At 40.2% G+C, this 13531-nt stretch overlaps 1 protein-coding gene across 1 annotated transcript; it reads left to right on the top strand.

The window, feature by feature from the left end:
* Positions 1 to 802: 802 nt before the first annotated feature.
* On the top strand, positions 803 to 3467 carry LOC100015912 (translocation protein SEC63 homolog). The gene is given in 2 exon segments (XM_056808375.1): positions 803 to 1178; positions 1181 to 3467. Coding segments are annotated over 2 exon segments (2274 nt in total). The 5' UTR covers positions 803 to 895; the 3' UTR covers positions 3172 to 3467.
* The last annotated feature ends 10064 nt before the right edge of the window (positions 3468 to 13531 follow it).

Here is a 13531-nt window from a genome sequence, read left to right as displayed (position 1 = left end):
TCTGGAAGGCAATTTAGAACTATGCCAAAAGGGCAATAAAAGACTGTCTGCCATAGCACTGCTGGGTTTGTACCCCAAAGAGATAATAAGGAAAAAGACATGTACAAGAATATTCATAGATGCGCTCTTTATGGTGGCAAAAAACTGGAAAATGAGGGGATGCCCTTCAATTGGGGAATGGCTGAACAAATTGTGGTATATGTTGGTGATGGAATACTATTGTGCTCAAAGGAATAATAAACTGGAGGAATTCCATGGGGACTGGAACAATCTCCAGGAATTGATGCAGAGTGAGAGGAGCAGAACCAGGAGAACATTATACACAGAGACTGATACATTGTGGTACAACCGAATGTAATTGACTTCTCCATTAGTGGCAATGCAGTGATCCTGAACAACTTGGAGGGATCTATGAGAAAAACCACTATTCACATTCAGAGGAATAACTATGAGAGTAGAAACACAGAAGAAAAACAACTGCTTGATTACATGGGTCGAGGGGATATGATTGGGGACGTAAGACTCTAAATGAGCATCCTAGTGTAAACAACAACATGGAAATAGGTTCTGATCAAGGACACGAGTAATACCCAGTGGAATTGTGTGTTGGCTGCAGGAAAGGTGGTGGTGGGATGGGAGGGAAATAAATTGAGTATTGTAACCATAAAAAATAAAATATAATAAAAATTTTAATGTTGGAAATTGCTGTAGCGTGGGGGGCGGCGGCGGTGGCGGCGGTGGCGGCGGCGGCGGAGCAGCCCTAGCTGCGCCACACGAAGCCTGGGGGGCTGGGACCGAGACCGCAGCCGGGGCCGGGGCCGCGACCGCGCAGCGGGGTCGTGGCGGCGAGAAAGGGAAGGAGAAGAAGAAGGAGGAGGAGGAGGAGGGGGTCGTCATGGCCGGGCAGCAGTTCCAGTACGATGACAGCGGGAACACCTTCTTCTACTTCCTCACCTCCTTCGTCGGGCTCATCGTGATCCCGGCCACTTACTATCTCTGGCCCCGGGACCAGAACGCCGAGCAAACACGATTAAAAAATATCAGAAAAGTATATGGAAGATGTTTATGGTATCGTTTACGGTTATTAAAACCCCAGCCAAATGTAATTCCCACAATAAAGAAAATAATTCTGCTTGCAGGGTGGGCATTGTTTTTATTCCTTGCATACAAAGTTTCCAAAACAGAGAATATCAAGAATACAACCCTTATGAAGTCTTAAATTTGGATCCTGGGGCAACAGTAACAGAGATTAAGAAACAATATCGTTTACTGTCACTTAAATACCATCCAGATAAAGGAGGAGATGAAGTGATGTTCATGAGAATAGCAAAGGCCTATGCTGCTTTAACTGATGAAGAGTCTCGGAAAAATTGGGAAGAATATGGAAATCCAGATGGGCCACAAGCCACAAGTTCTGGAATTGCTTTGCCAGCTTGGATTGTGGATCAGAAGAACTCAATTTTGGTTTTGCTTGTATATGGGTTGGCATTTATGGTTATCCTTCCAGTTGTAGTGGGCTCTTGGTGGTATAGATCAATACGCTATAGTGGAGACCAGATCTTAATTCGCACAACTCAAATCTATACATACTTTGTGTATAAAACCCGAAACATGGATATGAAACGTCTCATAATGGTTTTAGCTGGGGCCTCTGAATTTGATCCTCAGTATAATAAAGATGCCACAAGCAGACCAGCTGATAATATTCAGATACCACAGCTAATCAGAGAAATTGGCAGTATTAATTTAAAGAAGAATGAGCCTCCACTTACTTGCCCGTACAGCTTGAAGGCCAGAGTTCTTTTACTATCTCATCTTGCTAGGATGAAAATTCCTGAAACACTTGAAGAAGATCAACAATTTGTCCTGAAAAAATGCCCTGCCTTACTTCAAGAAATGGTTAATGTAATCTGTCAACTAATAATAATGGCTCGGAGCCGTGAAGAAAGGGAGTTTCGTGCTCCAACTTTGGGATCCCTGGAAAACTGTATGAAGCTTTCCCAGATGTCTGTTCAAGGGCTTCAGCAATTTAAATCTCCCCTTCTTCAGCTCCCTCATATTGAAGAGGACAATCTTAGAAGGGTTTCTAATCATAAAAAGTTTAAAATCAAAACTATCCAGGATTTAGTGAGTTTAAAAGAATCTGATCGCCGCAACTTACTACACTTCCTAGAAGATGAAAAATATGAAGAAGTTATGGCTGTCCTTGGGAGTTTTCCATTTGTGACAATGGACATAAAATCACAGGTATTAGATGATGAAGATAGCAATAATATCACAGTAGGATCTCTTGTCACAGTATTGGTCAAATTGACAAAGCAGACAATGGCAGAAGTATTTGAAAAGGAACAGTCCATCTGTGCTGCAGAAGAGCAGCCAGCAGAAGATGGGCAAGGTGATGCAAACAAAAATAAGAGTAAAGGATGGCAGCAGAAGAGTAAAGGACCTAAGAAAACTGCTAAATCAAAAAAAAAGAAACCTTTGAAAAAAAAGACAGCATCTGTTCCATTGCCTCAGACAAAGCAGCAGAAGCAAAAGCAGGCAAATGGGATTGTTGGGAGTGAAGCTGCCATAAAAGAAAATGAAGATGACATATCTGACAAAGGCAGTGACTCTGAGGAAGAAGAAACAAATAAGGACTCCCAAAGTGAAAAAGATGATGGAAGTGACCGAGACTCTGACAGAGAACAAGATGAAAAACAAAACAAAGATGATGAAGCAGAGTGGCAAGAATTGCAACAAAGTATACAGCGGAAGGAAAGAGCTCTGCTAGAAACCAAATCAAAGATAACACACCCGGTTTACAGTCTTTACTTTCCTGAGGAAAAACAGGAGTGGTGGTGGCTTTATATTGCTGATAGAAAGGAACAAACATTGATCTCTATGCCATATCACGTGTGCACATTAAAAGATATGGAAGAGGTAGAACTGAAATTCCCTGCTCCAGGAAAACCTGGAAATTATCAGTATACAGTGTATCTAAGATCAGATTCCTATATGGGTTTGGACCAGATTAAACCATTGAAGTTGGAAGTTCATGAAGCTAAGCCAGTGCCAGAAAATCATCCACAATGGGATACAGCAATAGAGGGAGATGTAGACCAGGAAGATAGTGAAGGCTTTGAAGATAGTTTTGAAGAAGAAGAGGAGGAAGAAGATGATGATGACTAAACAATACTCTGAACTGACTACACTCTTTGCACACATTTGCAAACTTCTTGCTCTTATGCTGGAACTGTACAGTAAACCAGAAACACAGTGCAAAAAGTGTTGTTGAGGAAAGTTGTTTAGTTTTTTTTGCCTAGTACGAGTGCATTATGTAACTTGCCAGTGGAAGTCTAGCAATATTTTGCCATGGGTACAACCTGGAAGATGCTTGTGGCTTATTTAAGCCTCTTAAATTGTGGGATGGTGCATTTATTTCAACAAAAGAAAAAAACATGGTAATAAATCTTTTTTTATTATAACTGTCAAAAAAAATGTTGGAAATTGCTTTCACTTGTAAATTAGGGTAAAAATTAAATTAAATTGAAAAAAAATTTAAATAGCTACCATCACAGTGTTCTGGTGGCATATGTTTTTAAGGCAATGCAAACTGAGCAGTCATATCCACTTACCTCTTAAAAAGGATAATGCTGTCAGATTAGGAAGAGTGACATTTATCACTTTCTTCCTCTAGACAAATACCACTTTGAGATCTCAGGGCTTCTCATAAAGACAGCAACCATTCACTAAATAAGCACACCAATAGTTTGCCAACAGAAATGGAGTCATGGTTCCCATCTATTTATTTACTCATCATCGCTGTTGAACATTTACTGTGCTTCCCCCAACCCCTTCCCGTTCCTATAAATATAAACTGAAAATGCTGGCCTGAATAGAGATGCTATGGCTTTTCTCCTGGCAATTGTTCATGTCTGAAGACTTGACAGAGTGGTTCAGGTTTCTTTTGTTTGCAGGCACCTTGTCCCAAGTCTTTTCAAATAGCACTTACATTTCCCCCTGCAAACAGGAGTGGCAGAAGGTGCTTTCCACCAAGGAGGCAACCACAGGAACCAAGGTAACAAATTTTTTCCGATATAAAAGCTGGAGCGGAGAGCTGAACAAGTGCCATTTAGAACACAGGAAGCATTTGATAGAAACAATCTCACAGAGCTCTGGGTGTCTAGTGGTGGCTTCCAGCTAGAATCTGCAGCGACTAGCCATGACTTCTCTTCTGTTGAACATACTATACGAAACCTACAGCCAGGCTCCTCCTCCTAGCAAGGATTTCCATCATTTTACCATCACAAAAACAGAGGTAAAAATGATTCTTAAAGTAAAGGCAATATATTTCACATTTGACTATTTGGTATATTTATGAGAGTTTTCTTTTTTGGCTAGCAGAAATTGGTGAACAAAATAAAAAATATTCTCCAATAACGAGATAATGAACCCATTTTATCCATAGCCACATGTTATGGAAGCATTTGATCATTCTTAAATACTCAAATGGATTGGTGATTACAATGTGTGTCATCCTCTCCACCCAACCCAATGAATCAGATCTCTTTAAGATGAAATTTTGAATCTGAACTTAATGAACAACAAAGGCATGAGTATTTGCATATACATAGTAGGACAGAAAAGGAGTGCTACACATGAAACCTAGGCATCTAGGTGGTATAGTCACTAGTGCACTGGACTCAGTCAAGAAGGCCTGATTTGAAATCCAGCTTCAGTCACTTACTAGCTGTCTGTCACTGGGCACGTCACTTAACCTCCATTAATCTCAGGGTTTTTTTATCTATAACTTAGTAATAATAGTAGCATTTGTCTCACAAGGATATTATAGTTACCATTTGAGATAAAATATTTAAAATATTTTGCAAACTTTTAAGGTCTTTATCAATTTTAGTTTTCTTTAATAAGCAATGAACAGAGTGATATGCCAGGCCTAGAGTCAGGAAGACTCCTCTTCTTTTTTAATAAAGTTATTCATTTAATTAATTAATTTAGAATGTTTTTCCATGGTTATATGATTCACATTCTCCCCCCCCCCCCCCCGCCATAGCCAGTGGGCAATTCAGCTGGGTTTTACATGTATCATTGATCAAGACCTATTTCCATATTATTAATACTTGCAATAGATTGATCATTTAGAAGACTCATCTTCTTGAGTTCAAATCTGGCCTCAGATACTTACTAACTGTGTCACCCTGGGCAAGACACTTCACTCTTTTTGTCTCAGTTTCCTTATATGTAAAACGAACCAGAGAAGGAAATGACAAACTACGTCAGTCTCTTTTCCAAGAACATACCAAATGGGGTCAGAGAATTGGATGCAACTGAACAATAATAATATCATAAGATGAACCTGTCTTGCTTCTCTGGCCTTCTTTATGACCTTCCTTTTGTCCTTTTTTCCATTCCAGCAAATCAGATCTCAATCCACCTTTGCCTGTCCATTGCTTCATATCTGAAGTTGTTTGTCCCATACTCTTATCCACTTCTGTTGGTAACTGTATAACATTGTTCAAAAGTTAGTCAGGCACCATGCATGTATTAATGAGAATGTGACTACTAGTGGAGAACATCCCCACCTCTCGCTACTCTCCCCACACAGTTTGAACACTTAGAATTAGCATACGTTTTATTCTTTCTAGAGGGAAATTTGAGTGTCTTCAGATAGGGTTGGGAGAGGATGAGAGAATCAGCGGGGATCAGTTTCTTCTTTCAAGTCTCTTATAGCTCTTGTACAGAAGGCACATTCCATGTGTGAACACCCAATGTGTAAATATCTTATACAAAGAGGCAGTGGGGGTACATCATGCCAAGTGTGGGAGGATGCCCCTTCTAGAAGTTGGAGAACAATAAGGATTCTTTGAGCTACCATTTTTCACTGAGTGAAAAGTATCTACTGCAGAGGCTATTGGGGGTGGGAGGAGATGGAGTGGAAATAGGTTTCTGACATTGTGGGAAATTAATATTGAACTGTAGTCATTTTATATGAAACCTTTCTTAAAACCTTGGGTTTTGAAGGTCAGCCAATTTCCAAGTGATTTACTTACTGCTGGGCTTCCAGGCTTCACATTGAGCTGGCTTTTGTTACAGGTGAGGTGGGGACTTGCTCCTTCATCTGTAAACAAGAACTCTCTTAGGTTAGAAGTCAGCAAGCTCTAGCCATCTTGAGCGAGGCAGCCTTTTTGACCTAGACCCCATGGTTGGGAGAGAAAAGTTTCTCTTGGCATCTTTAAGCCCTACCTCTTCTTATGACGAAGTAAAGAAGGAGGGGTTGGGATCTCTAGGTCCATCTTTTCAGTGATGATTTTCCAATCAGAGATGTCTTGGGGAGGGATGAAATGGTAAGTAGCATCACAAGGAGTATATATTGGTCTGTAAAAGAGGAAATCAGGCTAGTTTGGTCCAGGTCTCTGGCTCTGCTGCTCTTGGACCTGGCTCTTTTGCTCTGCTTGTACTTCTTGGCATCCTTTCAGATTAAGGAAGGAGTCATTTGGCTAATTTCTTGAGCAGCCAATTAATCAATTAACTTAAATTTAATATATACTGCCTTTTGAGAATTTCAATCATCAATCATCCAGAATTTACAAATCACATAATATTAGGGCACTGGGCTTGGCGTCAGGAAAACTTGGATTCAAACCCACTTTAGGTACTGATGGAGTATTTGGGTGTTCAAGGAAAACTAGCAGGTCTGGGGTGAGGACCAGTGTTCTGTGCACTATGGCACCACCTAGCAGCCCAGGGAGGATGAGCACCTTTGGTGTGAAGGTTTGCTAAGCTGGTTTCAGGTCTACTCATCTACCTTTGCCATCTATTTTTCTCTCAACTCTCACCTGTGGCTCCAAAAATAGTAGGCATAATATATATAATAGGCATAGTAGCCAGACCCCAGGAAACCATCTTGGCAGATGGGCTAAACCAGGTTAAGGGTAACAGATGGGCCACAAACCTATCTGTGACTTAGGGGCAATGTCTACTACTGGAGGATTGTGAAGACTTCCCCCTGGGAGGATGGGGGGGGGGGCGGGACAGGAGATGGGCATATGAGAAGAGTTTATCCTGTGAAGGTGGCTTAAGCAGGTACTGTAGAGCATTTAAAGCTTGGTCAGTCATTGAAGACTTCAAGGTTATCTACTGCATCTTTATCAACAGTGTTATTTTTAAATTTCCTCCATCTTGCTTGGTCTAGCACCTACACTACATGGGCATGTGCTAGTTAATGACAAATCAGAAATAACTAACTGCCCCCTGGGCTGTCCTAAGCCAAGCTTGAGGCACCATTGGCATGTGTGACGTGCAAGAAGTGAGGTAGAGAACAGCCTCTGGAGTTCGCTCACTTCCTGTGGACAGGGCTAGGTACCAGTTCGTTCTTGGAGCTCGAGCTGGGAGGAGGTCCGCAGGCAGCTTTCCTTCAGATGGGTCATGTGAGTGAAAGGACTGATTCCCTTCCCTGCCTTGGCCCTCCAAGTCCAAAACTCCCTCTGGCTGTGCCAGAAGGTTGAGTTAACCTCTTTCCTTCTCCCCTTCTTGCCTTCTCTCCCTCTCCTTCTTTCTTATTCCCGTTATAATTAAATTACCATAAAACTCCATTCTGATTTGAGTGTTTAATTTAGGATTTTCATAAGTAAAATCCTTGACAACCTTAAATTAATATGTATCAGTCTTTAAAAGTGATTTCCTTATCACAACAGTCACCCTGAATTTTGTCTGATTGCTGAACTTGGATGACTCTGGAAGAAAACGAGACTGACAACTGGGCAACTCTGCCTCACTTAAATCTAATTCATGCATGAGTTAAAAAACATCACCCCATGGTGCCATTGGTCTTCAAAATGAAGTGTGAGCAACAAGATATGTTCTAGCTGAGCAATTGAGGGATTTCTGTGACTCAGTTTTCTTACTTGCAAGATGAGGAATTGGACTGGATGACCTGTAAGGTCTTTTTCTAGCCCCCAATTATGACCCTATGTGATCCTTTGAGTTTACCCATAAAAAGCTACATTATTGATGGTGGTTATATGCATGGGCTGGCCCTAGACATATAATATCTTTTTAAGTCCCCGAAAGATCTGAGGTACTAAGCACTTTTTTGTTCAACTGAACTTTTCATTGTAAAAGTATATAATATGTTAAAAAATTTTTTTTTGTGGAACAGAACATAAAAAATTGTAGGCTAGCCTAGGAACCATAACTTCCATATAAACATTATTTTTAGAACCATCAATGGACAAACTTTCATAATAAAACCTTTTTTTAAAAGTTGAGGACAGTCTATAATAGAATTATTACTTAGTGTAAACACTAAAGTGTTGTTTCTCAAGCATTCTTGGTGAGAATTGCCACTACCCACCCTCCTAGGTGAAGTAAAGGAGACAGGGCAGGTTTGTATAGATGTGGGGGTGGTGGTTAAGGTTGTATCTTTAAATTACTATGCCAAAGTCCAGGACAGAGAGGAAGTGGGTATGATAGAGGAAGTTATTGGGGAGGAGGGAGAAAGCTCTGAGGTTTAGTAGTAGTCTCTTGTTAACCAAGGATGATCATTGTCTTTGTGCATTTTCATCTATGGTGTATAGATGAGTGTGCACAAAGACACTTGTGCATGAAGGAGATTTAAGTGGAAAAGTTGTTGCACAGAGACAGTCCCACTCTCTCGGCGTTGGAAGCCTGGGTCCAGTGGCACAAAAAATCGTTACATCTGGAGACTTCCTCAGCTGCATTGGATGGCCCTGTTGTCTTTTGTGCTTCAACATGCCCTAAGCACTCCACAGTGCTTTGCTGCGTCGCCATCTCAGCCGTTGAAACTTCTTATTGGTTTCTTCAGTCTATTCAGCTGAAGTAGTCTTCACATGCTGGGTGAGCAGAGCCCTGGTTCACCAGGGGTCTATGACCCGATGGCTACCCTCACAAGGTTTAGCCGGCCTGTCGAAGCCATTGCCTGGGGTGTGGCCGCTGCCGCATGCTAGCAGCTACTAGGAGCCACAAGTGAGAGCTGGGTGTCAGGTGAGGGTCAGAGGCTGGAAAGATGCCCTAAGAGGGCACAACAAGCCCTCCATACCAGAGATACTACCCCTCCCTGAGCACCCCATATACCCCTGAGGTTTAATCCTTTAAATTATACCATTTTCCTTTAAGGTATCAGAAACATCCCTGAGTATGTAACCCTGAGTCTCAGAATCATTAAATTTTGAAAAGTAACCCTTTGCATTATTGGTCTCAGTGCTAGGAAGAACTGGATTCAATGTCTCTCTCTGATACATATTTGTTGTATGATCCTGGATGTCACAGAACTCCTAAGTAGTTTTGGCAACTTTCTAAGACCTTAAGGTACAGGCCTATAGTGACAGAGAGTGTTTCTTCATCTGAAAGTTCCTTATATCAATTAAATCACAGGTCCAAACCCTATTCTTTAGTTATAAGTTTCTAGGGTCTATAGCTTTCAACATATATGACATTTAATAATTTGTTTTTTTGTTTGTTTTATTTTCCTTTTTAACATTATTTTATTTGGTCATTTCCAAACATTATTCACTGGAAACAAAGATCATTTTCTTTTCCTCCCCCACCGCCCCCCCCCACTTTTCCCTCTCCCATAGCCTACGCACGATTCCACTGGTTATCACATGTGTTCCTGTTTCTAACCCATTTCCATGTTGTTGGTATTTGCATTAGAGTGTTCATTTAGAGTCTCTCCTCAGTCATATCCCCTCCACCCCTGTAGTCAGGCAGTTGCTTTTCCTCGTTGTTTTTACTCCCACAGTTTATCCTCTGCTTGTGGATAGTTTTTTTTAGATCCCAGCGGATTGTTCAGGGACATTGCATTGACACTAATAGAGAAGTCCATTACCTTCGATTGTACCACCGTGTATCAGTCTCTGTATACGTTTTCCTGGTTCTGCTCCTCTCACTCTGCAGCACTTCTTGGAGGTTGTTCCAGTCTCCATGGAATTCCTCTACTTTATTATTCCTTTTAGCACAATAGTATTCCATCACCAACATATACCACAATTTGTTCAGCCATTCCCCAATTGATGGGCATCCCCTTATTTTCCACTTTTTGGCCACCACAAAGAGTACAGCTATGAATATTCTTGTACAAGTATTTTTCCTTATTATCTCTTTGGGGTACAAACCCAGCAGTGCTATGGCTGGATCAAAGGGCAGACAATATTTTATTGCCCTTTGGGCATAATTCCAAATTGCCCTCCAGAATGGTTGGATCAATTCACAACTCCACCAGCAATGAATTAATGTCCCCACTTTGCCATATCCCCTCCAACATTCACTGCTTTCCTTTGCTGTCATGTTAGCCAATCTGCTAGGTGTGAGGTGATACCTCAGAATTGTTTTGATTTGCATCTCTCTGATTATCAGAGATTTAGAACACTTTTTCATGTGCTTATTAATAGTTTTTATTTATTTGGCTGAAAACTGCCTGTTCATGTCCTTGCCCATTTATCAATTGGAGAATGGCTTGATTTTTTATATACTTGGTTTAGCTCTTTATAGATTTGAGTAATTGGACTTTTGTCAGAGGTTTTTGTTATGAAGATTGTTTCCCAATTTGTTGCTTCCCTTCTAATTTTGGTTACATTGGTTTTGTTTGTATAAAACCTTTTTAATTTGATGTAATCAAAATTATTTATTTTTCATTTTGTGACTCTTTCTATGTCTTGCTTGGTTTTAAAGTCTTTCCCTTCCCAAAGGTCTGACATGAATACTATTCTGTGTTCACCTAATTTTCTTATAGTTTCCTTCTTTATGTTCAGGTCATTCACCCATTCTGAGTTTATTTTGGTGTAGGGTGTGAGGTGTTGATCTAGACCTAATCTCTCCCATACTGTCTTCCAGTTTTCCCAGCAGTTTGTGTCAAATAATGGATTTTTGTCCCAAAAGCTAGTGTTTGGGGGTTTGTCATAGACTGTCTTGCTGACATCATTTACCCCAAGTCTATTCCACTGATCCTTCTTTCTGTCTCTTAGCGAGTACCAAATTGTTTTGATGACCACTGCTTTCTAGTGTAGTTTGAGATCTGGGACTGCAAGGCCCACTTCCTTTGTAATTTTTTTTTCATTATTTCCCTGGATATTCTTGATCCTTTTGTCCTTCCAAATGCACTTTGTTATGTTTTTTTTCTAATTCAGTAAAAAAAATTTTTTGGAAGTTCCATGGGTATGGCACTAAATAGATAGATCATTTTGGGTAGGATGTTCTTTTTATTATATTGGCTCGTCCTACCCATGAGCAGTTAATGTTTTTCCAATTGCTCAAGTCTAGTTTTAATTGTGTGGAGAGTGTTTTGTAGTTGTGTTCATATAGTTCCTGTGTTTGTCTCAGCAGATAGATTCCTAAGTATTTTATTTTGTCTAAGGTGATTTTGAATGGGATTTCTCTTTCTAATTCTTGCTGCTGAGATGTGTTGGAAATATATAGAAATGCTGATGACTTATGCAGGTTTATTTTGTATTCTGCAACTTTGCTAAAGTTGTTGATTATTTTGATTAGCTTTTTGGTTGAATCTCTAGGATTCTTTAAGTAGACCATCATATCATCCACAAAGAGTGATAACTTGGTCTCCTCATTGCCTATTTTAATGCCTTCAATTTCCTTTTCTTCTCTAATTGCTACTGCTAGAGTTTCTAGTACAATGTTAAATAATAGAGGTGATAATGGGCATCCTTGTTTCACTCCTGATCTTATTGGGAATGCATCTAGTTTATCCCCATTGCAGATGATATTTGCTGATGGTTTTAGATATATACTGTTTATTATTTTTAGGAAAGACCCTTCTATTCCTATACTTCCTAGTGTTTTTAATAGGAATGGGTGTTGTATTTTATCAAAGGCTTTTTCTGTGTCTATTGAAATATACATGTGATTTTTGTTGGTTTGCTTGTTGATATGGTTAATTATGTGGATGGTTTTCCTAATATTGAACCAGCCCTGCATTCCTGGTATGAATCCTACTAGGTCATAGTGAATGACCCTACTGATCACTTGCTGGGGTCTTTTTGCTAGTATCCTATTTAGGGTTTTTGCATCTATATTCATTAGGGAGATTGGTCTATAGTTTTCTTTCTCTGTTTTTGGCCTGCCTGGCTTCAGAATCAATACAATTTTTGTGTCATAAAAGGAATTTGGTAGAACTCCCTCTTTGCTTATCATGTAGAATAGTTTGTATAGTATTTGGAATTAGCTGTTCTTTGAATGTTTGATAGAATTCACTTGTGAATCCATCAGGCCCTGGGGATTTTTTCTTAGGGAGTTCTTTGATAGCCTGTTGGATTTCTTTTTCTGATATGGGATTATTTAAGAAAACTATTTCTTCTTCTGTTAGTCTAGGCAATTTATATTTTTGTAAATATTCATCCATATCACCTAGGTTGGTATATTTATTGCCATATAGTTGGGCAAAGTAGTTTTTAATGATTGCCTTAATTTCCTCTTCATTGGAGGTGAGATCCCCCTTTTCATCCTTGATGCTGTTAATTTGCCTTTCTTCTTTCCTTTTGTTAATTAGATTAACCAGTACTTTGTCTATTTTGTCTGTTTTTTTCAAAGTATCAGCTTCTAGTGTTGTTTATTAGCTCAATAGTTCTGTCACTTTCGATTTTATTAATTTCTCCCTTAATTTTTAGGCTCTCTAGTGTGGTTTTCTTCTGGGGGGTTTTAATTTGTTCATTCTCATTATCTTCTAATTCTTTAGTCTTTTGACTTTGTTTTATTAATTATTGCTCTTTTGCAAGATTGTTGTCTTCCAGTTGCCTGATTCTGACCTTTAAAGACTGGTTTTCCTTTTCAGTTTGGTCTGACCTGTTTTTTGAGGCTTTGAGCTATTTCTGCATTTGCATATTTTGTTCCCTCAGATTGCTGAGTTCCTTTTGCATTGTTTCCCATTTTTCCTGCCAGAAGGCTTCCATATTTTTGATAATTTCCAACTTAAATTCTTCAAGAGCTTGTGGAGAATTTCCATTTCTTATGGAAGGTTTTGGAGCATTTGTTTGTGTTTCCTCTTCTATCTCCTCTGTATTTTGCATTTTTGCTCCATAAAATGTGTCCAAAGTCATCCCCTTCTTCTTGCTTTTCTTGGTGTTTGGAGGCTCTTGCACCTCTGCACTGTTTGCCATCTCTATGGTCATTCCTCCCCTTTCCAGTCAGAAATCTGAGTGAGGAGGGCTGGGTCTCAGTGTATGCTTCTGATGATCCGAGACTTCAGCCCCAGGCAAATTGTCCATTCTCCGCAGCTGCTCTGTCTTCCTGGGGAAGCCCAGGGTCTGCACTCCCCTGCCTGCTGGTGTTTCAGGTGTTACTGCTCTCAGTTCTCTCCAGCTGCTTCTCTGCTGCCTTACTTCCACACTCTGAGCATACAGCACTGTCCACAAGGTACCCCAGTGCCTTTTCCCACCCTGAGGTTCCTGTCCTTTTGGGAGGCCCTGCACTCTAGGGAGAGGAGGGGTCCTGGCCTCCCTGAGCTCTGAGGACTCCTGATGGGATTAGGTTCAGTTGGGTTGGTCTGGATGTGCCCCGAGGC

This window comes from Monodelphis domestica, chromosome 8, assembly GCF_027887165.1.
Source record: "Monodelphis domestica isolate mMonDom1 chromosome 8, mMonDom1.pri, whole genome shotgun sequence".
Classification (NCBI taxonomy): domain Eukaryota; kingdom Metazoa; phylum Chordata; class Mammalia; order Didelphimorphia; family Didelphidae; genus Monodelphis; species Monodelphis domestica.
Note: the sequence above shows the minus strand (reverse complement) of the source record. Positions and strands in the feature narration are given on the sequence as shown.